Below are 27,320 nucleotides of genomic sequence, written 5' to 3'. Positions count from 1 at the left end.
GCATTAACAATTTTTCAAATTCATTAACCCATTTTCAAACAAAACAAAGCGTTAGATGCCGAAATATTGAACAATCGAATCTTGCATCCAGAATAGAAAAAAAAACGTAATAGTTATACAGTACGCATGTATATTTGTACAGTACGTATCTGAAAAATGAACGTTGTCGGCAGAAAATTGTATAGTTTTTTTTATATAGGTATGTTTTTATGCTGATAAGTCCATGGGCTTTATCGAGTATACTGATCCACAGTCGACACAGGCATTAAACAGTTCCTGTTCAGTATCTTTCTCCGCACAAGAAACGCTACGATTCGCAGTAAATTATCTAAATATTCGTTTCCTAAATTCGACAATTGCTGCTCCGCATGCCCCTTTGATATTATTCAGCCGCCGTTCGATTTAAACTATGAAAATAACTCGACTGGGGCATGTTCGACCCAGTTTCTGCGCATCGTTATGGCATCATAGCAGGATACAGATAAAATTTTTTTATTCGAAATTGTGTGCTCTAATAGAGAATGTGTGTATGTAATTATACAGAATAACCTTACGGGATCCCTTCGTCATTGGTAAGAGGGTAGCGCTATACATAGTTTTATGTAGATATATCGAACCATCAATCATTAATTTCATAGTATATAGTTGTAGTACCGTACCATCAACGATCGATGGCGATACGTGAGTAATTGTTTACAGATTTCGGTCACAGTTCGCCCGACTGTGATTACGGGTTCTATTCCATTCGCTGTTCCGTACATAAGTATAGAACCGCCGTAAACATCTTGCATCATAATAACTAATGTATATATATATATATATACAAACATATATGTGTGTGTGTCTGTATAGCAGAGAGAAATGTCGTTATTGGAACATCTATCTTCTCTCTATCCAGTATGTTTAGCTTGGCTTATAGTAACGTGTATATTTTTTATACATAATATCTTAGATACCAGTACACAATGGTAACGGTCCTTGTTGAAATTATTATTAAGTACATAAATACTATTATTCTTCACTAGTAACATTGCCTTCGAGGCTCACTGTTTAGCTGATTTTAGCTCATTTATTAGAGTGTTAGTATATCTTCGTATATGTTTTATAATTGTTCATAGCATTATCGTTATTACCATTTGAATTTCTCCCTCCATTTCCGTCCAACCATTTTATTCTATTTTCACACGTTCTGTCACCACATATAAGGGAAGAAACTATATATATATATATATATATATAGTATGTGTTCTTTATATAATTTTAATTTAGATAAGCAACCATAAGACCTAGTGTAATATTCGTTCACGTAATATGTTTCCGTGCCGTATTTATTTTTTCTTCCTGTATATTAAAATATATAACGACATTGTTTTTAGCTAGAAGCCTAACTTATCTTGGTGTCGTTGTGTATTGTTGTCGCGTAAAAGTTCAGGTGTGACAAACATTGATAAGTGCATCGCGTGACAATGCGATGACACGGTTTTTTCTATTCTGCTCACAGTATCCGACTGTTTCGACCGTCTTTACGACGATCTTCGTTACAAAATTGAAATTGATCGATTCGATGCCAAATACGAAAAAACTATGCTAAATGATGTTTGAGCAGCTCTTTCAAATCCTACCGACTGCCCATCTTGGTGTGCGAGAACGACTGGACAAAACCGCTTACCCGTGGCCATATTCTGAAGAAGCAAAAAAAGAGTTTGTTTGAACAGTGTTATACAGGTTGAAGATCGGAAGGGGCTGTTCTGAAGGAAAGTAACAACTGCGCTTCAGATTGTAACGGCGTTCGTTCTCGTTTGTTAATTCCATGTATTGTCACTCATTATGGGTTTGTCACCAAGTGAAGATAAACTGCATAACTTTGTGCCAATGTCTGTATTGTTTCTTGTTGTGTGAGGATTTTTCTGCAGTTGTAACACTGTGTCTTCATCATAACAATATATATTGTCACGATGTGTATATATAGATCCGCAGATGTGGTTTACGAAGCTTGGCTGCTCATTTCTCTTCGGGTTTTAATTGACAGCTGTGATGGCATCGTTTCTTGCACACGGAAGTCCTAAGGAAAGATTAAGCTTTGCCGAGTATTATTCGTGAATGCCGAGTTGAGTCGGAGAAGGGACGTCATAGCCGACTCAGGCGACTCTGTGGAAGATTCGTATGTAAGAAACACGAAATAGAAGCAAAAGCGTTAGTGGTCATCTACACCTATTTTTCATAGAGTAGGTTCGAAGTGTTTGATTGTCTTACAAGTAAATCATCCTTAATACTTTCCGCAAATAATGAAGCTTTCACAAATTACGTCGCAGCTCAAATAAATTCAGTCAGTTAGTTTCAGCTTTCAAAGCCGATTACGCTGCACTAGGGCCAGAGATTTTAAACGGATTTTGACTTTCAATTAGTTATATTTAATAAAAGCAGCATTATTCTACGGTAGGTTGGTGCCCTACGTATCAGTAGGAATTTTTCAAACCGCTAACACATGTGATATAGCTAACGGTTTTTCGTTGTCTTCCCTATGAGTGGATCATTTTGGCACATTAGTGATCGCTTCATGGAACATTTTATGACTTTTCTGAACCCGTGATTTGACGATTTTCCAGACGTTTTCTACGTGGGGGATTAAGGCCTACCGAATTAATAGGCCACTGCAGCACCTGAATATTATTGACAGCAAGTAGCCTAGGGATACTTCACATTCTGTGAAAAGGAGTTCCATCGAGCCTGAAGACGTGGTCACCTTCGGGGAACCATTTCAATATCTGAGGCAGCATCTTGTTCTCGATAACCTCAGCATATTCCTGCTGCTCTATTATTGCCTGTGCAAAAATGTCACGTCAATGCCTTTGCCCCAAATTATAGACTACATCAGAACTGTTAATGGATAACACAGTGTTCGGAAAATCGTTCGTCGACACGCTTGACGGTATGATAGGATTTTTTTTCTAAAAATTTCAAAATTAGACCCGACTGGGAAACGCACTTTTTCCCGGTTTTTAAGGATTCAATTTTAGACTGGATTTGTCCACTGAAAATGGACTCGTTTCATTCGAGCTTCTCTTGGCATCTCCAGTGCCCCCGAACCAGGTCTTTTCGAAACGGCGACGAAATGTTGGGAAACATGAAAGATTTCAACAGTTTCGCGTTGCGTACATTTGTTTTAACGAAGCAATTTGTGTTTTCTGCTCTTCGGTGACGCCTGTTCCTGTTTCCATTTCGACGCTTTACGTACGAAAACAGGTCGATTTACTAAAAAAAACACCAAAACTAGCCAAATTTACTTTACAGTTATCCAACATCGGCAAAGATCATGTTTGATATAAATGGTACGAGATATTCGTACAAAATGTCGGTGTTGAACTCGTTGAAATTCAACTGCAGCATAAATGCTATCACCAAAAGACGGTTAGTCAACTTCATATCGTTTACCAATACTGTGAAAATGATTGCCGACTTTCTATTTGATATATAAGGTATTCGTTTCAAGTAGATAATGCCGCCTGTATCAGCTAAAAGCCGTTCAAAGTATGTCGCTTTGAAGTCAGTTGAAACTATTTGATTCAATATATTTAGTGCCCCTTCAATATTGAAACATATGCTTCATGAAAGGAATTGAATCGACAATGATCCTCAGTAAGATAAACGAAGAAATTCCCGGACTTTTTTTTTGACGGTTGCCAAGTGTGATTCGGCCAGGAATCTATGCTAACACTTACCCACGTAACACGCTACAATGACCTGCATATTTAGGGGAAATAAATATAGGCTAACTTATTGAGGCGCTCGTATATTCTTTTTGGTCATATAACCAAATTTCGCATGTCGAAAACAAGAGATTAGTGAACGCTTCGAGAAATTAACATGGCGAAACCTACAATTTAGTTATTGCGTCATTTACCCGACAACGTTCATAATAATCATTTATCTATTTAAAACATCTTTGAGCAGATAGATCTCATTAGCACAAGGTAAAAGGCGTGTAGTCACTGAAATTGGTACAAAATAAAAAAATAGATTGCTGAATTGCTCGTAATGAATCACCCGCTGGTTTTGCAAGTATGGCCTAAAACGTGGTCTTGACTGAAGTCGGAGCTATGGCTGCTAGGTCGGAGCGCATACATCGAAACTACGTAAATGCTAACTTTAAACAAAGTAAAGTGTTGGAAATGCTGGAAAAGGACCACGTTGAGAGAGTTCGCTAGCTTATTTCTATAAAAAAATAACGAATTTCAGCGATCTGCCTCGGTGTTTACATTCTACAGAATTTTCGAACAAATCAACTGACCGTAAAATGATCGTTCTAGTGCGAACATTTAGCCCCAGGCTTGTGAGACATTCAGAGTCGTTAGAGCCTTTCAATCTCTGATAATTTCAATTAACACAAATCGTCATCTCCTACTTTTCCAATTCGAAAGCTAGTTTCTTGAATAATTTGGCAAGCTAAGGTCACTAAGTAACCAGCCACTTAGTATCTGACAAATAATTTGTGCTCGTAAAACTGCAACTCCTCGGAATTTCTCTTCGCCCCTTCAATTTGTGCCGCATGTCACACAAGGCAAAACATTTAAATAAGAATTTATTAATAGTCTGCATTTTTCTACGACATTGTTATGTACACGTAGCTGCGATGAGCGTTGAGCCGATCCAAACGTCGATACCTAGGTAGGTTTATGAATACCTGTAGCGCGTTTTAGAAGAAATGTTTTCGACACCTTTTTGCCTGCGCTAAATATTTGGGCTCAATTTTTCTACCCAACTCAACTATGATGTGATTGCTATTTGTACTTTTCGTTCCATCGCTTGATCTGTGTTTTGTCTTTCAGGCAAAATGGTGGAAGGTTTCTAGAAACCACTATACATATAGCTAATGTATAGTAACGTTTAGCTAATCTGGAATGAAGCAATAATTAAAGTAGCGAAAAATGTTTTTTTCTCGAACTGAGTCCTGATGTAGATTCATTATGAAGGTTGGACGTGCATTTGTAACACAAGCTCTTTCATCATTACCTATCCTTTATATTAACTGTACAGGCTTTTAATGTAACTGAACGGGTATGTGAAATCGTGTTCGGCTCTATTATTGCTTCAAAATAGGCTCGTTTTCAGAAGCGATGATCTGGAACTTATCCTATTTTCAGGAAATGGAGCTGCAATTTTTTCACTGTTACTTAAAGAAATCCGTAGAAGGTATTCTGTCAAGCTTTGAAATGTTTAAGATGTGATTTTAGGCGATGGCACACGCATCAGGCTTGGCAACAAGATTTTTTCTTTGGGTAAATACCAAAACTGTCCTTCGAGCTATGTTTTGTTTTTGAAGTGTTTGAAATGTTTGGTTTTTCAAGTGACTTTTACATTAAAGAAAATTATTTTCTGTGCCCATATCTACACCTATGTATATCAATAGAATAAGCTGAATGCAAGAACTGCGTATATGTACAACCGAACGGGACAGATTAGACAGATCCTTCAGTACGAAGATTTATGCATATTGTCTTTAACTGTTATCTTGCCTGTCACACTCAATGCTCGGTATCTACCTTCATCGAATGTCAGTCCCCAATGTCTCTTGACAGAGGGTAAGACAGAACTAACTTAACAGTTTTAATCTTCATTTTACATTTGGATAATATATATGCATGTTGCGTGTATCTATTTGTCATATAGCTTTTTCAAATTGTCTAAAGACGTTTGCTTTACCGAGAGTTAATAACCTTGGCGAGCGGTATAAGATAAACGCGTAGCAAAACTACTATGAGTGTTCTAACTCCGACGATGGCTGAGATGAAGCAGAAATGCTACAGTAGCCCGATTGAGGTGAACATAATCTTACTTCAGTATCGGGAGCGAAAACGTGTTTTCGGGTAAACTGTGGTAGATATATTTTATTAACAGGCTATCGAGCCTCCTAGAGATCGTCTTGTTTCTTTCAATCAGATCTAACAATAATATTAAGGACCAATTTTGATGCCACCAGAGTACCCAACTCGGGACTTAGTAGTCAAACGTCTAGCAACGTTTGTGTCATCTCATCCTGACTGACCCATGAATAGTAAATGTTCGCTAATCATTTCCAAGGAAATCTCCCATACTCATGATAGCGGACGGTAATATCGAGTCACCACTCAAATCCTTAAATGTTCGTGGACAACTAGATTTTGGATGAGATTAACAAATATAAATATTTCATTAACTTCTATTACGGATGCTGAGAGTAATGCCACAAAGGGGCACGCAATTATAAGACAGAGCGCGTTATCACATGCATTTTTTCTCTCGCTTTCTGTTTTTGCCTCTACCTTAAGGATCCCTTTGAGCTGATGCAGATGCAGCATCGTCGCAGCTGATGGCGCGGTCATCGGCATCGCCGGCGATGTGGGTTCAGCCGTATTACTGGCATCGGGAAAGGCGAACATTAACGGTGTTTCCTGATCCGAAGCAGTGGCCAGGCCCCATGCCGGCGAGGCGTCTGGCTAGAGGTGGTCGTGCGACGGGTGCCTTGACATGTAGGGCACAGAACCTGAGCCAGCTACGACTGCGGTACAGTTGAGTTCCTTGTGGATTCGGTTGTGGCATGGCGGGTGGCTGAACAACGTTGGGTAGTAGTACTGCTGCGGCGGTGGCAATTGCTGTATCGTCGGTGGCAACGGGGTCAACGGTGGTAACGGAATCAGCGGTGTTACCGGGGCCGCTGGTGAGTGTGGACCGGTTGACGACATTGGCGCAGCATGGGAATGGTGAAGTAGGCTGTGGTGCGAATGACTGCCCACCTGACTGATTCCGCCGGGATGTGATGTCATTGAGCGTGGACAGTCTGAAAACGGCCAAAGAAAGGTGATCGGGATAGATGAAAGAAGAAAAGAAGAACGAAGGTAAACAAGTTGATGATGATGATGATGGGGACTGAAGAAAGAGAAAAGAAGTCAAACACGGATAGCCAATCAGGATTACAAGCGTCGTTTGTTAGATTGTTGTTATAGGAGTGGCTGAAATGCACAAAGTGCAACGCAAAATTTACTGAAATCAGAAATTATCATAAAACGCTTTAAAATGTTTATATACAACTAGTGGGCTATGAACGAGTTATGCATGAACAATGCTTTGGCTCTTGAGTGATAGTAAAATATATTGATTAACTAGGTGAGTTGAAGAAGCTCTATGGACGTGTAGAATCAAAAAGGATTTCGTGTGTGCACAAATTCACTGCTTTATAAGCTCAATACTATATACCGAATAAGTGTTTTGAACTACATAGGTGTGCAGAGAAACGTCGGAACACATTTGAAGTCGTCAAAGCCATCTAAAGCTCAGACCCTGCAAATGATGCATTTTTATTATTGGAATAATGATTTCATCGTTATAATACAACAGTAAACACAACTTACACAGGGTGAGAGAGCCATAGGTATTCTAAAGCAAGAGAAGATTCATTAACGGAGCAGTAACTAGCTTTCTCTTATCACTATATTTGTCATCACCGATAAAAACGCACGTAGTCAAGCGACTGCCGCGATACTTATCAAACTAACTAAATGCATAATTATGGGAGAGAAAATAACACTCAAAAAAAAAAGCAGATAGCTCTCTTCTAGCGAAAAGGGAACAACAGAAGAAACCCAAACTTCCTATTATCGTACATAATTTATGGGCAAACTGCTCCGTTGCGTACGTATCAATATTAGCATGCACGATTACCGGCCTTCCGACATAACATATTAAAACTGTTCTAACAGTACCGGAATGCACTTAAAAGGAGCAGATGCTAGAGTAATCGGTACGAACAATTGCAATTACAATAAATATCGCCAGCTGTGAGGTTTGTTCACCGGAATTGCTATGCTAAGGTCCTATGTACTTCGCGCTGTAGTTCCTTCCGTGCTTTCCTTCACCATCAATCGCTGTTCTCAGTGCCGACACATCTCCTTGCTCCGTTATATTGTTCCTCCATATTCTTCCACATCTCGCGGCTCTCTCATATCGCCTGCTCCACGTTTTCCAACGATTTGAACCCAATTAGCTAATCAGCTGCTCCTGCCTGGTAGGGACTACTGTAGTATCGTATCCCCACCAATCGTTCAATGTCTTGCTTGTTTAACGTCTCTCGCAAGAAAGAAAATTTCCCAGTTGCACGTGTTATCTACGCACGGTACACTGAGATGTTAGTGAGAGTCGTAGGGCCACATATGACGCTTGCGATAAACCGTTGACTGCGTTATCAGCGAATGAAGGTTTGTCACTGCAAAGTGGACTTTCTCCCAGGTGTTTATGCTGTCGCCAGCGTTGACGTAATCGTCTACAGCCACTATTCCAGGTCCCTGTCGCCCATACAGGCTTTCCTTATCGCCTTCCTCGACACGCCACTACCGGATGTTGATAGTGACGGAACTGCCAGCAACTGCAGCAGCTGCAGACTCCGGCGGAGTGCTTATCTTATTTCAATTATACAGACTGGTACAGCAGATTTGCAGACGGCGCGGTTTGGGCTCGCAGCGGTGCGGCAAGCCAGGCATGCGGAGCCCAGTAGCTCCCTATAAATTCAGAAACAGGCACTGGATCGGCTGTACGGTCGTTGCTTCCGTATTAAGGCCTCGTCCTTTTACTCCTATGCGCATGTTTGCAAGCTTCCATAATGATTGCGTTGGTCTGATACTGTTGGGTACGACACAGAGCGCTGCAATAGCAGGTTCAACGCCTTTGTCGACCCTCTTTCGTCGCACCGGTGTTGAGGCGACGAGGTCGTCTATCAGGAGCAGACAACCACGTTGGATTTCCCCATCTCAATTTCAGTTAATATCCTCTTTTTGAGGTCTTCACTGTCGTAGTTCAGCTTAGTCGTCTACAGCTTACCCAGTTCGGCCAACCTGGGTCTCGTAATAATTACCCCTGTAATTTTGGTGACATGTGATTCTCAACATTCAAACTGGTGGTCTCCCTTAGTCGACGTGTCTCTCTTTCAAGAGTCCAAACCTTTTTAGGCCTTCCGTGATCCTAGATTTCTCTCACTTGTTTGTTGCCTTGTTTTACCCGCGCCGTTCCACTAACCCTTTATGAATACACCAGGTTCTTCTCCAACCAGCCAACTAGCCATCCAACCCAACGACTCTAGAGTTGGGCCTTACGTTTTCAAAACTGCTTCTCTCATTCGCCGCCACGTCCATCGTCGTTTCTTTTATGCAGTGTTACTAGCAGCAATCTCTTTCGGACTAGAGGTTTCGTGTTGTTTTCGTGCAGTGGATCCTTCTCCGTTTCTCTCCTGCACGTCCCTGTACGCCTGTCACTTCAGCTGTCCCCCCGTATTTCCTATACTGTATTTCCACTCGTAGTTATATCTATTTCGTTCTTTCGTTTTCCTTTTCTTCGTTACCTTATGCCCGTTTCTCGTTTATAACATCTCCTTGTTTGGCTGCCTCTTCGGTCTCCAGGCACTCTTTCTTTAACGCAGCTATTTCAACACCTAAAACATACAACACTGATAAGCTTTACTGTGTACGTCTACGTACGTCCACGCCTAACTACGTCTCTCTCTCTTTTTCATTCTTCACAATAGGCATCATTTGCGCCTACTGCTATCCTTGCCACTTCCCCTGTGGAGGGAACGAAACGCCCTGGACATCCGTCTGTTGCCCCTATGAAGGTCCTTTTTTCTTTTCGGAGAATATTTTCTAAGTTCACCTCTTTTTCTTCCTGTTCCTATGGGTTTTTGTGGACTAGAGCATTGCCCTCAGTGAGCAGCCCCATAGTCCCAGAGCCCGTAGCGGGTCCATTGCTTGTATCTCTCAGTTGAGAACATGGCGGGGAGGGCGACCTACATTTTTGCAACAACTCCTTGAACAACTTGCACATTGGACTTGGGTCGCACATTTGTTTTTCTGTTCCTCTTCTTCATGACGTACTTTTGCGCAACTGCGCCGGGTACCTGAGCCACCCGGCCTGCCGTGATCTCGTTTCGTACTTTGTTGGTTCCAGCGTGTAAATATCTGTGCGTCCCTTATCTTTAATCGGCCAAAGGTAGTTTCTACTGCCTTACTATTATGCCCCGTTTTCCTCTGTTTTTTTCTCTAAGGGAAAGAGAGAGTCTTAGATGAGTTTCTATTTTGCTTAGTCTGGTCACACCTATCATTCAAGCAAGAAAACAACCTACACTTTATTTCCTTACATTGTGTTTTTCTTCTTTTATGCCGCACCCATTCTACTGGAGTTCGTGGAGAGAGCGTTGTCTGCCGCCTAAGCTTCCGAGTTAGCTACTGATATTATGGCGCAAATTCAGAACCTAAGTGCTAGACATCCCAAGCACACTGGGCTTCTGCATGTTTTTTTCGATTCGCATTGGGAATGTGTTCGGCCTATTGAGCCCTGATATTCACACTACCTGTGCAGATCTTTTGCCGATTTTCTGTAGACCTAAATTTACCGAGATATTTGTTACCCTGAATATCATATTAGGATAGACCTTCAATCCACTTTTTGACCCAGCTATAAGCTTTCGGATCAGATAACAATAGTCGAAGGTTTCCGTTTATTATGCATATCCTGATTTGAGCACTTGGCCGGAATAACCCTTTGTGTATAAAGTTCACCATTGTTTCTGTCAGAGCAAAAGGAAAACGGATTTTTTTCAAGAATTCTTTCGAGATTAGATTCAGATTAAGCTTCTTCAAGTATTACCTCTACAAGCACCCTACGGTCGTGGTGCTTTTTTCACATATTATACAGAATAGAATAAGCAAAATACAATGAGACTTACGCTTTCATCCAACCCGTTCACTAGCTACTAGTTTTATAGCATCGTACGATATGGTGTGGGTCTCCCAGCCAGAGTATGTGGGGGGGGGGGGGCAATAACAAATAAAAAATTTGCACCAAGGCGACTGATTATTAAGGCTGGCTAGAAGTACCCTTTAGCGACGTGAAACGAAGCACAAAATTAACGTCGGGAAGCTGGCGACTAGAAGAGCCAACAAACATGTATCAGCAGCAATAGTAAGGGGCAAATCACGAAACTCTGTTTTTACTACGAAAGCGTTAAACATCTTTCAGCGTAAAAGACGTTTGTAGCAGATCAATGTTTACGATTGTTTATGCGCAGGTCCTGATGTGGGTTAATTCGAGCCTACGTTCGTGTGTTTGAGGTCTGTGTAAAGTCACTTAGTACGTCCAGTTCAAGAATAGCTAGGTCGATAAGACTGAAAAATTTCAATCAGGTTACTACGTGTTTGTATGGTATTGCAATGATTTGTTAAATAAAAAGGATTTCTATGTGGCTTACGTATTATTGATCGCTGAAACAATTTTTATCTGGATTGATTTGTCTTCAGCTGTTGGCGGATATCACAATATCACACTGTAAAACAGTTACGCATGTATCTTATTGATGGACGGAGTTACATACATTCGGGGTTTAAGTGAGTTACGCGTCCAAGCGCCGTAAGGTGGACATAGCTTAATTGATGAAATAAAGAAGACCAAATTTCAAATAACTGTAAAATCAAAGACAATATATTGTCAATATATGAATAAGACATACTTAGGTCAACGGATATACATTGAGATATTGTTACAATATCCATCAAAAACATTTTTTGTCTCCGCATTTTTTTTCTATTGACAAAAATGGATTTTAACAACAAATATTTTAAATTTGCTGTCTATTGAATGTTATCCGTCCACGAAATTTGACGTGAGTTTCAGGCATGAGAATTAAGCGTTATTAAAAGATGTATAGTGAAAGGTGCGCGAAAACGCTTCTGAAGTTAGGTAGGATATTTAGCTACCTATTGAGTGGAGGAATAGCTTTGCAGGAGTTCCTCCAGACTTCAAATCTTCAACTAATTGCAGATATATCCAAATTGAACAGAAATCCATTACAACAAAAGAAACAAATCCATTACATAAACAAAAGAAACAAATGCATCTCGCTTTGATTAACATTACGCTCTGTTATCTCGCTATTTGTTAGTAATTAAGATATATATATATATATTTTTTTAGTATTTTTTTAAAATTTAAAGCAGGCTATGTATGTCAAGCGGGTAAGCAGGTCGGAGATAGTGAATAGTCATCAAAATGTTTAAACGCATTGCTTGCAAGTGGATAAAATGTTTCCGCTTAAATCTAATCAAGACAAAAACCGGGTTTCGGTAAGGGCCCATATGTGATGAAGGAGTGATTCAGGTAGAGTCGAGGGTCCTTGGATCAATTTTTTGTGCTTGTTAATGACATCAGGATTTGGTGAAATGTTACGCCATGTACATGCGAAGCTTTTAATGACCCCTACCCACGATCGAGCGTCCTATAATATGTTTAGTCTTTAGGAATTGTTCTTGTTGTGGCCCGTTTGGAATCAGAATCGTACCACGCATCAACCGAGCACAATTTCAAAATTAATCTACGTTCTACCGAGTATGACATGCACGAAGAGAAAAATTACAAATACTCGAAAGGAACAAATATAATCATGCTTTGACAAAAAAAGGACTCGATACAAACGCCTGTCTATCCGTTTATGAATGACTGCTAATCAAGCCCTAGACTCACGGTAACTATCTTTGCTGTCGATGACGTCGTGATGAAATGAGTGTTGCTGAACGGCTATGACGGAATTGCTTCGTCGTGGAATAGTCATCATTCCTATCGTTCGATGGGATTAGATAGTTGGTTTAATGGAGTGTACGATTTGCCACAGCAACAACGAAAGAGACGACAAAAAATCCACGAAATTTGTCGAGCAGCGTGCGAACGAAGTAAAACAGTCACGTTGAAGATCGTTAGGAAAAATGATTTTTTCCGCGCATTGAATGCGTGTGTGTACTATGAGTGAATTATCATTTTTGTAAACATGTTTGTTTTGGAGCTTTGTTTAGATACAGAGGATTGAGTAACTGATGGGTAAAAGGACCTAAGCTTGCGTTGTCTCTTGGAGAGGCGATCTGACCTGCTAATAATGCAAAGGCGTATGCGCTACGCTGATATTACGTTATACTATGTAATGCTTGAAGACAGTTGCTTTAGTTTTACGTAAAATTTCTTATGTACAACGTTTGCAAGTATGAAGCTCAATTTGAGACATTTATTGAATGTCAGATGGGATCTAGAGGACATCATTGTGGCAAGAGTTGGATGCGGGGTGAAGAACAGAAAATTGTCCATATGTTTACATAAAAACGAACTACTTTAAAATCTCGACTCAAGCATTGGTGAATAGGTAAATTGTACTCAAGGGCTGAAAATGAAGATTGTATAAAATCCAAAATGTATAAAATTGAACGTTGTTAATTCAGCCTAACGATTTATCTTGCCTAGCAGACGAAAATCGTTTCCTCATTCAACGAAAAGTGCTGCGTAAATATATATATATATTAATATCTGTGTATATGCGTTTATAAATCATGTACTCAATTACAACTATAGTAAACTGAAAAACATTTGGGAAGATTTTTACTCAATAGTTGAGCGTTCGTGGCTCTAACATTTCGATATGCTATAATCTTGAAGCTCAATACTCTTTTTTTACCGTTTTTTATACGATTTTTTCCCTTTTGTATAAAGGGAAAAATTTGCTTTTTAAAAAAATTGGTTTTAGCGATTTTTTTTTTCTCATAGACTCGAATTTCATGTTCTCTGTAGGGAATGTTGCTTAAAAAGCCTACCTTAGCATGAAGTTTGGAAAACTACAGGCAATCCGATTTTAAAATAGCGAAATAGTCGTAACGTAAGTCGCCATAAAGTAACGCGTAAATAACAAAATAGTGATATCTTAATAATATACCAAATCATTAACAGAGGCGATAAGGTTATAGGTTTTGGGCGCAACAGTAAAACATCTGATTCAGAGTAACCGGAGGATCGAGGCAAAACGACGGAATTACCGAAGCAACGTGATCGAATTGGTAAAAAGGGTAACGGGATAATGCAGTGAAGCAGTGGAACGACTTAGAAACGCAGTGGGTTATTGAAACAGGATAACCGGCCGATTGCAACAGAAAAACTGCAATAAGGACAACGATAGCTATACAGAGATAGTGCATCAGGTTGGTAGTACAGCTGCAACGAATTCTCCTTAGGTTAGATAAGCAAATCCTGTATGACCAGTATTGGGCGGCTCCTGACACTTATAATAGTCATAAAAATAACCATGGGCAATATCTAAGATGATTGTTATGTTATGATTTGTGGCGTTCGGTGTTAGCTTCTATACGAAACAGTTAGGAAAGGTCATCTTGATGATTAGTAACTAGATGTGTTTGTCAAAATAATGTGACAAATGTTTATTGATCCATGGTATACGTAAATCCTTTCAAAACGTGGACGTGTCTTGATACTACTTGTACTAAAAATACGTGCGGACAAAAAGTTGTTTCGCGTGTGTGAAGTACGAACATACCTATACAGGATGGAGCATCTAGGTCTGGACATTTTTCCGAGGTCGTTTCTAAAAATCAGATTATCTATAAGGTGTATTTCACTACATCTTTAGCATGTATTAAACGCGCCATTTTTGACGGTGCTGTTTGCTCAAAATAGGCATTCTTCGTCACGATTACATTTTCATTACAGGTAATATCCCTCTCGGTAATCGTTTTCAAAAATATATATATAATATATATATATTTTCAAAATTCGAAAATATAAATATTTTCAAAAAAAAAGTAACCGCGCTCTAAGTCATATTGGCAGGTGTAAACTTGTTAATGCTATATAAAGAAAAATCCAGCGCAATTAGACCTTGGGCTAATAAAAGCGTAGAAAGTCCCAAAAAGACTAAGATTTCGATGTTTTGCGTAAACATATTGGATAATAGGTGATTTTCGCACCGATTCAGGGAACGACACGTTGCCTTTCACCGCTAGCTTACTGTTTTATTCTAAATAAAACTGTTTTTTTTGCAGTATCAAGAGTAGCGGGTGAACGCGTAGCCATTACGACAAGGAAACCGTTAGGGTTTGTACGAATTTTAATTTTTCACCCTATATATAAAAGCATACCTTAAAAAAATAGGGCAACATTACACTAGAGGATTCTTGTTTAACTTTAGCTTTTTTTTCCAAGACGTCTCGCCAGCATCAATATACAGTCTTCAGCTATTAATTATCAATGAAAGTCATTCCGAAATCTCGGATAGCAGCAGTACACAATCAAAAAGCAAAAGATGGTTTTTAAAATATGATATAAAAATATGGTATAAAATATAATAAAAAATATGGTATTTAAAAATGTCTAAGTAAATTTTCAATAACAATGGCACATACTTTTTGGTGTAATTTCTTTTATGGCGGCTTACAGTACCTTGAAGGCTTAAGCAATACAGGTTTTCTCAAGAAAATGATAATCAGCATTTTTTTCATAGCGTTTCATGATAGACGGTAATATGGTTACTAGGACTTCCGGAACGCGGTCATACTAGCACCATGAAGCTACAGGCTTCAATCAGCCCTCCCATGCAGTTCCGTTTCTGTCATGCTGCTCATACCTCCGTTATTCGTGTTAATGACCACGTGCTGCTGGGGTAGTTGGGTATGGCCATATCCAATGTGATTGTGATTATGGTTGTGCACGCCAGAGTGGATTAGATGCCCAGGCGTTGTGCCCTGTTGGTGTGGACATGTCGGCGTGACCGGCTGTGATTGTGAGCGAGTATTCGTGACAGCTTGCGAACCTCGGTTGGCCACGCCGCCGGTTGACGCCGGGGCACTCGCACAGCTCAAAATACCCCCACCCCCATGGGAGCGGGATTGAGAAGATTCCGAGCCTTGCTGGCGGAAAAGGGCGGCAATCTCGTCGAAGGTTCGGTTCTTGGTCTCCGGCACCCGGCGGTAGGTGAACACCCAAAATAGCCCGAGCAACGCCGTAAACGGTAGAAACGTATAGTCACCGAACGCCTCCTGAAAGAAGGCAGAAGATGCGCAGGACAAAAGAATGTACAAAGGCGTACACAATGGTCAATGTTAGGTAAATCAGTAGACGTCACACTGTTAAAAGTCTATTAAAAAAACTATTTAAAAAATTCGCACGCTACTCTCATCAAATCAGACACCTACTATGGAGTCAGCAAAACATTCAAAATTTTCATTTTTCATCATTGAAGAACATCTGGAAATTTATTTTTCTTATAAGTGCCGTCGAATGGCAAACGGCCGAATTCTCCACACGGCGTTAGGGGCCTCTGAAATACATAAATAGCTGGTCTTCAAAAATACGTCGCTGTTGAAAAATCTTAAAAGAAAAATTGACTATTAATCTTTCTATAAATATCAATTATGACTGTAAAAGAAAAAATTGTAGCTATCCCAGAAATCAATCACACTAAAACGAAAAAAAAACTATAACCGCCACCCAATAAGAACCTACTCTCTACTCTGTTTGAATTTTTATTATTGTATAAAATTCAGTCAGCGCAATAATCCCAGTGCCTTGTGTTTTTACTAATGGTACTAATGGTACTATGGTACTATGTGTTGTCTGTTTTTCCCGAAACGTACTTCTTTTCATTTTTATTTAATACCAGCTCAATCCTTGAATAGGCAGCTTCTACTGTTGCTGTTACGAGGGCTGAAGCAAATTTTCGTGGCTCGACTCGGAGTGTCAGACGTTTTTCTTTCTTTTCGTTGTTGTTTTCTTCTTAGATAGGGTTATCGTACTGAAACAGGCTCATGTAATGATGTATGGGTGCACCGTTCAGCAGCTAGTTCAGTAGCATGCTAGGAAAAAATTTTTTTTAAAGGAGCTGCATTAAAATCACGAACTTGTGGCCGACCGATCGATACGTTAGATCCTCGCGTATCGACAGATAAGCCGTTGACGCAATGGGCACTTCATCAATGCACATGTCCTTTGATGATAGGTCCCCTTTAAGGTGTGATTGTTAGACGAGGATTGAATCAACTTGGCACATGGTAGCATTTTCTTAAGAAAAAGACCGTTCCTCTTTTGCGGTCGACTTTGACTAAACAGATAGCCTAAGGTCAGATACGAAGAGGTTCAAACCTGTGACAAAGCCGATTTCTCTCTTTGGTACGCGGTACCTGCCGGCTTCTCGTTCTACGTCCTCTTCGATTGCTGTAAGCGAATCAGGATTGTCCTAGACAATCGTAACCGTTAGCAGTCCGTAGGCTTGATGAAGGAAACTGTAAGTTTCATCTTGCACTTTCCTTTTCCTCTGTATACATATATATAGCACCTAAGATTCGCACAGTGCCTGCACAATCTCGGCAGCGAACACAATTTCTTCTGTTATCTCCGTCTCGAAATTTTCGTTTCTCCAAGTGGTGAATACCGTCCTGTCTCAGATGGAAGCGCCCAATTGTATATAACGCGAGAAAAAGCGTTTGCCAAACGTATATATATATATATATATATACGTTTGGCATACATACATATATATATATAGCGAGATATCCTAACAGACCGATGGCGTCTTTTGTTGAGGCAGTGTTACGCGCCAGCTCTTCCGTAATCAACATCGGAATCGTTAGAAAGGAAACAAAGAAATGTTTAATATTTTATGACCTTGCTTACAGCGCAAACTTGATTGACAACAATCTAATCACTTCCGCCTAGCAACAACCTTTTTGACAACAAGGTTTTTGATTACATAACTCGATTCAATTTTTATCGTTATTTTTCGAAGCGTCTGCCTGTTACACTAGTCGTAACGTACACACCTGCATAGACGGAAAGATAAGTGATACAAAGAAGTTTGCACTCCAGTTAACTAGTACTCCAACGGCCATTGCAGCTGGGCGAGGGCCTTGTGCAAATAGCTCGGCGGTGTAGATCCATGGAATCGTTCCTGGACCTATAGCGAAGAATATGACAAACGCCAACGTCGATACTACGGACATATACGTGATCCAGCTGTACAAGAACTGTGGAACACAAACGCAAACGGGAGCAATAGTGAGATAACCTAAGAGTGACCCATTGTCTACACTATCCTGCCTAATAACTAAAGAAACATAAAAACATAATAAATATTGTTATGGTCACAATATTCGATTAGTTTGATTGAACATTGAACAGCCTTCGTAGGTGTTATTCTACGTACGTATTCATACTTTCGTACTTTATAATCTAGGCAAGTTACTAAAACCAGCATTTATTTGCGTCCGATACTTCTCTCGCGTCTTGCCATCACCACGGCGAGGTTACCCATAAAGCACTTCCTTACTGGACACTTATGCAAGGAAACGACTGTTTTGATGCACCATCATATTCATATACGTGTAGTTGTGTGTGTGTGTGTTCGGATGGATGGATGGATGGATGGATCTATTGCAAGACAACGCATGGTATTCTGAGAAAAAAAAAACGTGAGTTTACTTTAGCCAAAAAAAGAATTATGCCCTCTGAGAAAATACCTATAGCGTTGACAGCCGCGATTGCAGCGCTGTGGTATCCTCGAAAACAAAGTAATTCTCTCTTGAGGCGTTCTGCTAAATGAAGATGAGCAACAAACAAGCTTGCGCCCGTAACTGCAAGTTTCGACATAAGCTTCACGTTCTGAGGGGGGTGGGGGAGAGGGGGATCCCGCAGCGTTTTGGATTGGAGATCGGTTGGAGATGTACAAACCATGAAAAAATAGATCATTTCATGCGACTTGCCCACGAGATTTTGACCATTTTGCACTGTATAAGATATCAGTTTCGTCGCTAGGACCGGAAAAGTTTATAAACGCCTTATCATCTTGGAGTCAATGAAAATGTCCCTACTGCCGCCCACATGCTAACGGCGCAAAGATCGACTGCGCATATTGAAAACTATTTTTCTGATACTCTTCAATGTGCCTACGCCAAATCAGCTCGTAATGAGCTAGGTATTTTTTGAGGGTTGCTGGTTTTTTTTTTTCGTAGTTCAGGCTACAGTGCAGGTGAGGCCTACGGAAAGCAGCGTTTCATTATGCTGGGTTTCTTAAAGCCTAACATCAGAGAAAGACATCACAAAAAAGGTAACAATACTTGCGGCAGAAAATGTATGATTTTGCTATAAATAGAAAGAGAATTACCTTTAATCAAAGACGATTAGTAAGAAACGTTTTAATTTTGTGACAATGTTTTCTTTAAATAAACATCTGAGGATTGAAACCTGCATCTTCTATTAATCGTTATGAATCAAAACACCTGTCAACGAAGCATAACCTAATTATTTTTTACTGCAAAGTATATCAGTATCAAAAACAAACATCATGGAATGCTCTACATATCGTCGCTCTATTCTAAGCAAGCGGCAAAATTTAGTTTATGTTCGACGGTTACTATCGGTGCAGCTGATGGTGGTCGAATCTTATTGCGACAATAGTAAGTATATTGTCGCTAAAATGCTGGCAAATATCAATCATATCTTATAAATGAAGCTTGCTATAGCCTGATAGCGCAACCACATTTAGGACCAGCATGACAGAAGAAGATTACGAACCCGTAAAAGATAACCGAAGCAGTCTAAGGTCACAAGCTTCGACCCATGGGTGGATCCGCCAATGGCGAAAATGCATCCGATAAAACCTATTAATATCCACACTTTTGCTCGTGGCTAACTGACAGAGAGCCTTCCTTCTGGCATCATTGGGCAATGCTAGAACCAGCTATCCCTCCATGACCCTACTGTAATAAGCACTATCAAAAACAACCGACTGGTGCAAACGGGACGAAACAAAAAGAACAGAAAAGCTGACTGATCCGCCACTACCGTGGCTACGAAGTAGGCGTCAAAAACCTTTTGCCGAGTCAGTGAATGAGAGAACGGTACTGAGTACTGAGCGCGAAGGGAAAAATACTAGAAAAAACGCTCCTGAGGTCTTCGTCGTCGCCAGATCCATGCAGTTGTAAACGAATGGAGAACACAAAAAGCCTGGGGTAGACAAAGCGTTTTTCATTAGGTTTCCACACTACCCGCTTCACATCACCCACTTTTTCCGTTTTGATTGTCCATTGTTACGCATTTTACCATTGCGAAAATATCCCCCTCCGCGACTCTTTGGACAACACACGTTTCCATGTGCACATAAGCTACGTGAGATCCTCACAGAAGCACGCGTGACAGGGCGCTGTTGCTACGGTGGGGCAATATGGATGAGTCACTGAGCTGCCCAGTACGCCCACATTTCTCGACGTGCATCTGGGTATGTGATCGTAAAGAAGAGTGCAACTAAGGAGGTACGTGGGCTACCCAGGGTTCTCTAAAAGTCGGCTAAGGAACGAGGTGCTCTCAACGGGTGCTGCAATCAGAACTCGAAGCAACAGGTGATGTTGTGTATAGCGGCCAGTGTTGTGTCAAAGCTGCATGTTACGCAGAGTATGTCCGTGAGTGAGAAAGTAACATGCACCTTTGACGTTGAACTAAATGTTCATGTATATACAGAGTATTAGGCGATCAGTTCAGCAGGTAAATACATATGGGCCATTTAGATTGTGCACAAGCAATGCTTCTGAGAAAAAATCATTTATTCAGATGTACTCTGTTCAGTTGAGTTACCTACTGTACCTTGCAGTGACACATAGAGGCAAGGAGCTAAGGTAGCCAGTTAGAGAAAAATGTGAGAAACGTATATTTGGCTAGAATCAACAAAGTCAACATGAATCATAGAGAGCAGACGCCGCCAAAAAAGTTGTTTTTACCCGAACGCGTATTTCTAGTACTTCGTAGTTCCGTAAAAAAAGTTTGCGAAAATGATATGAATTCGATCTGATCTCAGTACGAACGGGATTGTTTTCCCGAACTTGCGAGGAGCAGTTAGAGCGAAAATTGGTACCACTTAGTGTCATCGAAAAATTATCATTGAGCTTTAATTTCAGCCGTTCTGTATTTGCTACAAATGCCGTATCCAAGCTAAAACTGAGTTGTATGGATGCGCTCTGCTTTCGGATATTTAAATCCAACCTAAACATGATAAATGGCTGTGGCAGTGGCCAGTGTTCTATTATGTAGTTTAGACTAGCGCGACAACCTGTTTCCGCATATTGCGTGGCACAAAACAGCTTTATAAGTCCCTCGTTCAGTGCAGTCAATCCTTACTTTGCCACGTTCCATGACGTGCAAGGTAAGCGTCAGCTTCCAAAGGGCAAGCACACACGCACAGACACACTATATATATTAGAAAACAATGATACATATGGTACAGCCCGCCTCTTTAATTTGTTTCTTTTTGATCTTTCGATGTTACGCAACAGTCGAACTTCGGCTGTAGATTAATAGGTATGTGTCGTGCAAAGCTCAGCAATACATGCGGAAACAATAGTAATAGTAGCAATAGCAGTCTGCTAAGAATGATGCCAGATCAGAACATCGTCTATCCAATCAAACTGAACGTAAGCGCATAGTAACGTCCACATTTATATTAACCAACTCAAGTTACTTAGGATAAAGTCCTTAAATCAGATACAATATATATGAAATATATTTCAATTGATGAACGACACGTTGCAATAATAATTTGAAGAAGTCGCTCTAATATCGGCTCTTCTCCGGATATCTCGATGAGGAAAACGCATCTAAAGATTCTTTTACACCCACTTAATTAGTGGTGGTAACTATATCCTTTGCCGTAATTTTTGCGGCAATCGCTTCCTATCTACAGTTGAAAGCATCCAATTTATTCTCCTTTCCACCGAATGGGAATATTTTTCGGAACAATTAAATGTATACATAGGAAATTGGGTTTATGGTAGATGTGACTGTTTTTGAAAGCTTCAAGAATTATAAAAAAAAAAATTGAGAATATCATACTACACTACTAATAGCTAAAGCAGGCAAAATTACAGCAGAATTATGGTTAAATAAATGATAGAGGAGAACGAAAAGGTTCTACATAATTTTGAAAGTGGAAATCTAATGTCCCAGAAGAAAAACCAAGGATCGTAATCTTAGTCATGACCGAGAGTGTAAATAGGTATGTTTCGTTTGTAGCAATAGGACCGATTTAGACGACGATAGGGGCAAGTCTCTAATATATCCATTCCTCGATAATGCATCAAGAACAAATCAACACCTGAGTACTTTTGCTCATTTATATCGATTTAATATCGATCGGGAACGTTTCGCTCCAGGGTCCCTCAGATAGTATTAGATTTTCATTGAGTAAGTCCACAGTCATTAATTTCCGAATTCTATACGTGCCCTTGTCTACCTGACGGCTTCGATAAACTTTCTGCCGTCGTAACGTTATCTGAAAATTCAACAATCGACTGCGAGGTGATGCTTGCGTATCCGAAGGGCTGACTAAGCTGCGACTTACGCTAACGAGTAGTGAAATGGTGATAAATATGGAAAAGATGAACATGCCACCCAGGCCGTAAAGGTGCAGGGTCCGCCTGCCGGTTCGGTCCATGAGCGGAATGGACACTAGCGTCATAAGGACCATCACAACACCGACTCCCACGTTGGCGCACTGCGCCAATTCATCCGTTAAACCCGCCTGCACAAACAACCGCAGTGAATACGAAAACACCTGTAAATGAACGACGGAAAAGAGCAATACGTTAGGAGGGAGAAAACAACGCTGGGAAGTACGATTCAATCCCGATAAGTGCCGAAATGAGGAAACGACTGCGCCGCACATGGTAAAATAGCAGGTCGATTATAATTATATGCAGCTGTGTACGACTGAGCTACACCTATGTGGAACAGATTTGACTTTTGTTATCCTGGACAATATATGAACAGTATGTTTATAAGGTAGAAACATCACAAACAAGGAATCTAAGGCAATATTGAACCGCAGCGCCTAACACAACAGTCGAAATTTTACCTTTCAATACACCGGGAGTTCAGAGAGTTACAGATCTTTATGCCGTGTTAGTGGGACATCCAATGGATGCCTATCAACGTTTCGAGCGGATGTTTCGCTAGACGTGTTATAAAAATGTGGTTACCCTAATCATGTGAACGTCGTAATACCATACAAAAATCCCTCCAAGGGTTGGAGAACGGTTTGAATTTTGTTGCGGCGGACAGTTGTTCAACATGTCCCGCGTCCAAATGCACACAAGGCCTACAATACGAAATTGTTCATTCGTTTAGGTTTAGGACCTCGTTAAGGACGGCGCTTCACATCAACACGTTACAGCGTCCGATATTATACGGCGCGGTCAACGGGGCTAATGCGCATCCTTTTGACATGAATGAACAAGTATGCAAATGCGTTGGCAAAAATAATTATTACCAGAAATTAGCTTAATGGCTGCTGGTACGGTTGCTGTATCTTCTCATAAGTTTGTCAAAAAAAAAATCTAAATAAATCCAGCCAGGTCTATCCTGGTTGCCCTTGTAGTGAGGCGCAGTGCTATACGGAAAACGAGGTGACTCCAAGCAGTCAGTCTCGCATAGAGGAATGCCGGACGCCGTATAAATTAGAAAAGCTGTTATACACATTAAGGCCTATAACAGAGGACATCTCTGAAATTACTAGCATCCGCAATGCTATCTGCGATTCCGTTGAATCACCACTTAGTTCTCTTTAAACCAGCTCGATATGACCAGCCTGTTTTCAAGTAAGGATTGGAAGCTTCTAGCGACACACTCGCCTGCCGTTAGAGACAAGTGCGGCAAGTGTCTTTATATAATAGATCTCGCTCACTTTTACTAGCTCACGCAGCTTTACAAAGCCAGCAGGTCGTACCTACGACATACATACTACTAAGATAGTAGTATGACCAAAGCTAACGATGACAGACAGGGACGTCTATTTGTCATCGGACGTTTGGTGGCGGGCTGGTTCGTCGATTGGCGTCAGTGGCAGTTCTACTAGACAACATTGCAATCTATGGTGACGAAGACCGTCATTGCTGCTGCTGCTGCTATTGTAGCCACTGCGGTTCACCCAGATTATCACTGCCGTAGACCCTCGCTCGAACAGCTCCTCGCCCCCCGCATTTGCCTAAGGACATCCAGAAATACCCTAATAGAATGCCTCCGATTGAACTAGTTAGAAGCAGTAGCGACGAACTGTGTTACCGAACCGTTGCGGCTCGACTGTAGTTCGACCCCATTCTACAATGACAACATTCAGCGAAGCTACCCAAGTCAGCGCAGGGACGGAGTTGTCTATCAAACCTACTCGTTTGGATTCGACTGTTTCAGGCTAGTTTAAGCGGGCGCATAGGAAAGTACGAGAAGAAGGGCTAGGACGAGCGCGCATAGAGAAAAGGCCGCCGGACTCCTTGTCGATAGTTAAACGCCATCTTCCAGCTGTCGTTCAATGTCACGGCATCGACAGTACCAGTGATGCTGGTGGAGATAGGATACAAAACCTTAAAGGTGAACTACAACGATGGTAGTGGTTGGACGCCTCCTAACTGTGCCGGCAGCGGCGCGGTGCGGGCGACAGATGGTAGTCGCATCCAAAAAAAAAGGCGCATGCAATCATCGCATACCTTTTCCCTCTTTCTCCCAGAAGTTTGGCGGCGTCCGTTCGTTTTTGTCGGAGAATGGGCGGACTGCAGGAGCGGCTTGGGCAAATGCTCGATAACAACACTTGTTTCAATGGCAAATCGAGCATGACAGGGGCAAAGTAACAACAACAGCTACGATCGGCGAAAACAAAAACCAACGCTCACAACAGAATAACAGCTGGTGTCTGATGACTGACACTAGGCCCCTTTCCTCTGCTCTAGCTAGCTAAACGTCATTAGATGATACTTGTATTACGTGAACTTGAGTGACAGTTATAGGAAAAATGGGATGGCCATAGAGGACTTCACGAACACTGAGCCATGAGCTTCATTCTAACACTGAAAGAAACCAAGTGTTTGGCAAGGTCGAAGCATGGTCTGCTCGCAGGCTTCTAACAGGCTGATATCGTTTCCACAACAACGCATCGAACTATATTGAAACATACTAGCACGTGCTTTGTTACGTAGCAGTAAATAATACATGACTTACTGGTGGACCGTTGCCGAACCTTGGCGGGGCTTAAGGAGGCGATGGCAGCCGCTTTTATGTCCTGTCGTTGATTTTTTCATCAATTTCAAGGTATCTCCCAGTAGTGTGTTTTAGGATTTTTGTCAAATCTTTCTTTTTGACATATATTATACAAAAGAGTGTCATATTGAACATTTGCTAGATTTTCAAAAACGGCTGGGTAAGCGACAAAGCAATGGGCAGTATAAAAATTAATCAGCAGATTCAATGATCCTCATCTTGCGTTGGAAAGGAAACGAGGCCACGATCTCTGGCCAAATTTGTCCTATGCACAAAAATTAATTTCGCTGAGTGAAGTCTAGCATTTTCATGTACTATTCATTTTCTGTTAAATTGTCATCCAGCCGACATCGTTTTAGCAACGACACGGCCGCATAATTTTGATATAATAATTTTTGTACGAATTCAGCCGGGCAGAATAACTGTTAACTATGATCAGATCGCTGCGGGCTAAATCTCAGCCACAGTGGCAGCGATTGTCTCAGCTGCATCATCAACCTATCTGCACGAAGACCGAATCCAAAACTAGTACCTCTAGATAACAACAACAGTAACGATAGTAAGAGAAGTGTTCATACTGTCCTCCACAAAGGTTGTATTCGGTTTTCATTGTTCGCTAACCATACGGAAGTATAGATTCTGCTTCGATTGTTTGGAACTGGCATAGTTCCAGCTAGCGTTCCTTTGACTAGCGTGGGTAACCGCAGTATCCTGAGCTGTTTTCAAGATCACTTTAATCTGCTCGCTTACCGGATAGACTTCAACTGCCTGGCTATCTGTGCTGTGCCTCCACGTGGAGTTGAAACGAGGCCCGCGTATAACTCGAAAGCTTGTTTAAGCTTGGTAAGACGAGACCAGTCCGCGCACGTTCGTGGCCTAAAGTCAGCTTTCCGACTTGACCTGACTAACGGATCAGGTGTGTTCTGGCTATCGTCAGTTGTTGTTGTTGTTTGTCACCACCGTATTCCGGGGAGAAGTTAACTCCCCGACTGATCAAACTGATAATAGCCACCGTAAGTAAGAATCGGTGGTCTACGGATCTCTTTGTGTGCACCGGGTTCGCCTCGACAAATGGACATCCGCTTGATCTCGTTCTCTGGTTCCTCTGTTGAGAACACGTCGCAACGAGCGCAAGGTCTAAAGCACCAACCTAATTACCTGAATGATTTACCTACCCGTTCGGTTACCATACTTCGCTGTTATATTTGTAGCCACTACACATTCATGGGGCTTATGGCTCACATATCCCTGAGGCTCGTTAGAGGCAACCAGTAAAGGAACGTTTGCATCAGCAACAAATTAGGCCTTTACTCAGCTTCCCTTTTGCCTTAGATGAACGAAGCCGTCGTTGCCTTATGAGCTAACTGAATTTTATGATAACCACCATTTTTTCCCGGGACAAGTGGTCGAGGACGCGCTCTGTAATACTGTTCGGTAATTTCCAACAGCGTGTGGCCTAACAGAGCTAAAACTGATACCAGGAATACGCTGACAATAACTATCCTAAGTGCGGTTTTGTACGAGCTATTGTTGCTTGCTCATGTTGAAGTGTTGCCCCCATTTGTGCTTTACCACGCTCATGAGAAAAGGCGTCTTTATGCCTTGTCTGCCCCACGTTTTAACGCTAGGCTGATTAGGTTTAATTATTGTTAATGTGCTATGGAGAGCCGTATTTGGTCAGGTCAACTGCATAGTAAATACTATCAATATTAGTTGCAATTGCAAAGGGCCCAAATAACAGTGCTAAACGTGCTTCCTTATTCAACTCAAACTCGAACGTGGACACACTTTGCTTCATACTAGCCGGCTGTGTGGAACATGCTCGAAAAAATTCAAGATGTTTATTTTGATGTGTCCGATTCCATTACATTACAATTAGCCAACAAAGCTAATAACCAAATTCAACCTTTGAGAGCATGAAAGGCTTAAAAAATAGTCCTGAACATATATAAATTTGTTTTTCGATTTGACTGATTTACAGACACTTAAGGCCATTCTCTTCAATTGGAGAAGTCATAAACTTCATTGTTAATTGTCTTCTCTCTAGACAAGTTGTACGCAAACAAGCGGCAAATGCGACAAATACTTCTCCCCCGGGGGAGATCCTTTTTCCAGAGTGTTTTCTCTAGGCTAATGCCAACCGATGACAATTTACCCCTAATGAAAAACGAATAAAGGCCTATAGTAAGTTCGAAACGGTCGGGAACTCAGACGCTGAGTGACGATATTTACAGTCATGTTTCTTATCGTCCTAAAGTAAATACAGCTTCCTACATAGCATAAAGTAAGTAAGTTCATCGGAATTAAGCGTGAATTCGCAAACGTTTTTACGGATTTTACCGATTATTCAAATAGCTTAGTATTCAAAATCATAAAATACGTTTGTAAATATCTTCTCCAGCCCTCGCTGCAGT

At 41.0% G+C, this 27,320-nt stretch overlaps 1 protein-coding gene across 9 annotated transcripts in view; it reads right to left on the bottom strand.

Annotated features, from left to right (window-relative positions):
* Positions 1 to 110: 110 nt before the first annotated feature.
* Positions 111 to 27,320, bottom strand: part of Glut1 (Glucose transporter 1) — a 171,264-nt gene continuing 144,054 nt past the window's right edge. For 6 of the 9 annotated variants that reach the window (XR_015310895.1, XR_015310897.1, XR_015310896.1 and 3 more), the window contains 5 exons: positions 22,223 to 22,435; positions 17,658 to 17,861; positions 15,467 to 15,878; positions 6,300 to 6,814; positions 111 to 2,148 (listed from right to left, as the gene is read on the bottom strand). Coding sequence is in view for 2 of the 9 variants with exons in the window: in XM_086968145.1 (XP_086824271.1) it covers positions 6,474 to 6,814; positions 15,467 to 15,878; positions 17,658 to 17,861; positions 22,223 to 22,435 (1,170 nt within the window). In the remaining 7 variants the exon portion in view is untranslated. Of the gene's footprint in view, positions 2,149 to 4,595; positions 6,815 to 11,467; positions 12,628 to 15,466; positions 15,879 to 17,657; positions 17,862 to 22,222; positions 22,436 to 27,320 lie in introns of those variants that run through there. The other 3 variants (XR_015310898.1, XM_086968145.1, XM_022832623.1) reach the window with 3 other exon arrangements.

The sequence above is a fragment of the Varroa jacobsoni genome, unplaced genomic scaffold (genome assembly GCF_002532875.2).
Source record: "Varroa jacobsoni isolate VJ856 unplaced genomic scaffold, vjacob_1.0 scaffold_402, whole genome shotgun sequence".
In the NCBI taxonomy this organism is placed as follows: Eukaryota; Metazoa; Arthropoda; class Arachnida; order Mesostigmata; family Varroidae; genus Varroa; species Varroa jacobsoni.
Note: the sequence above shows the minus strand (reverse complement) of the source record. Positions and strands in the feature narration are given on the sequence as shown.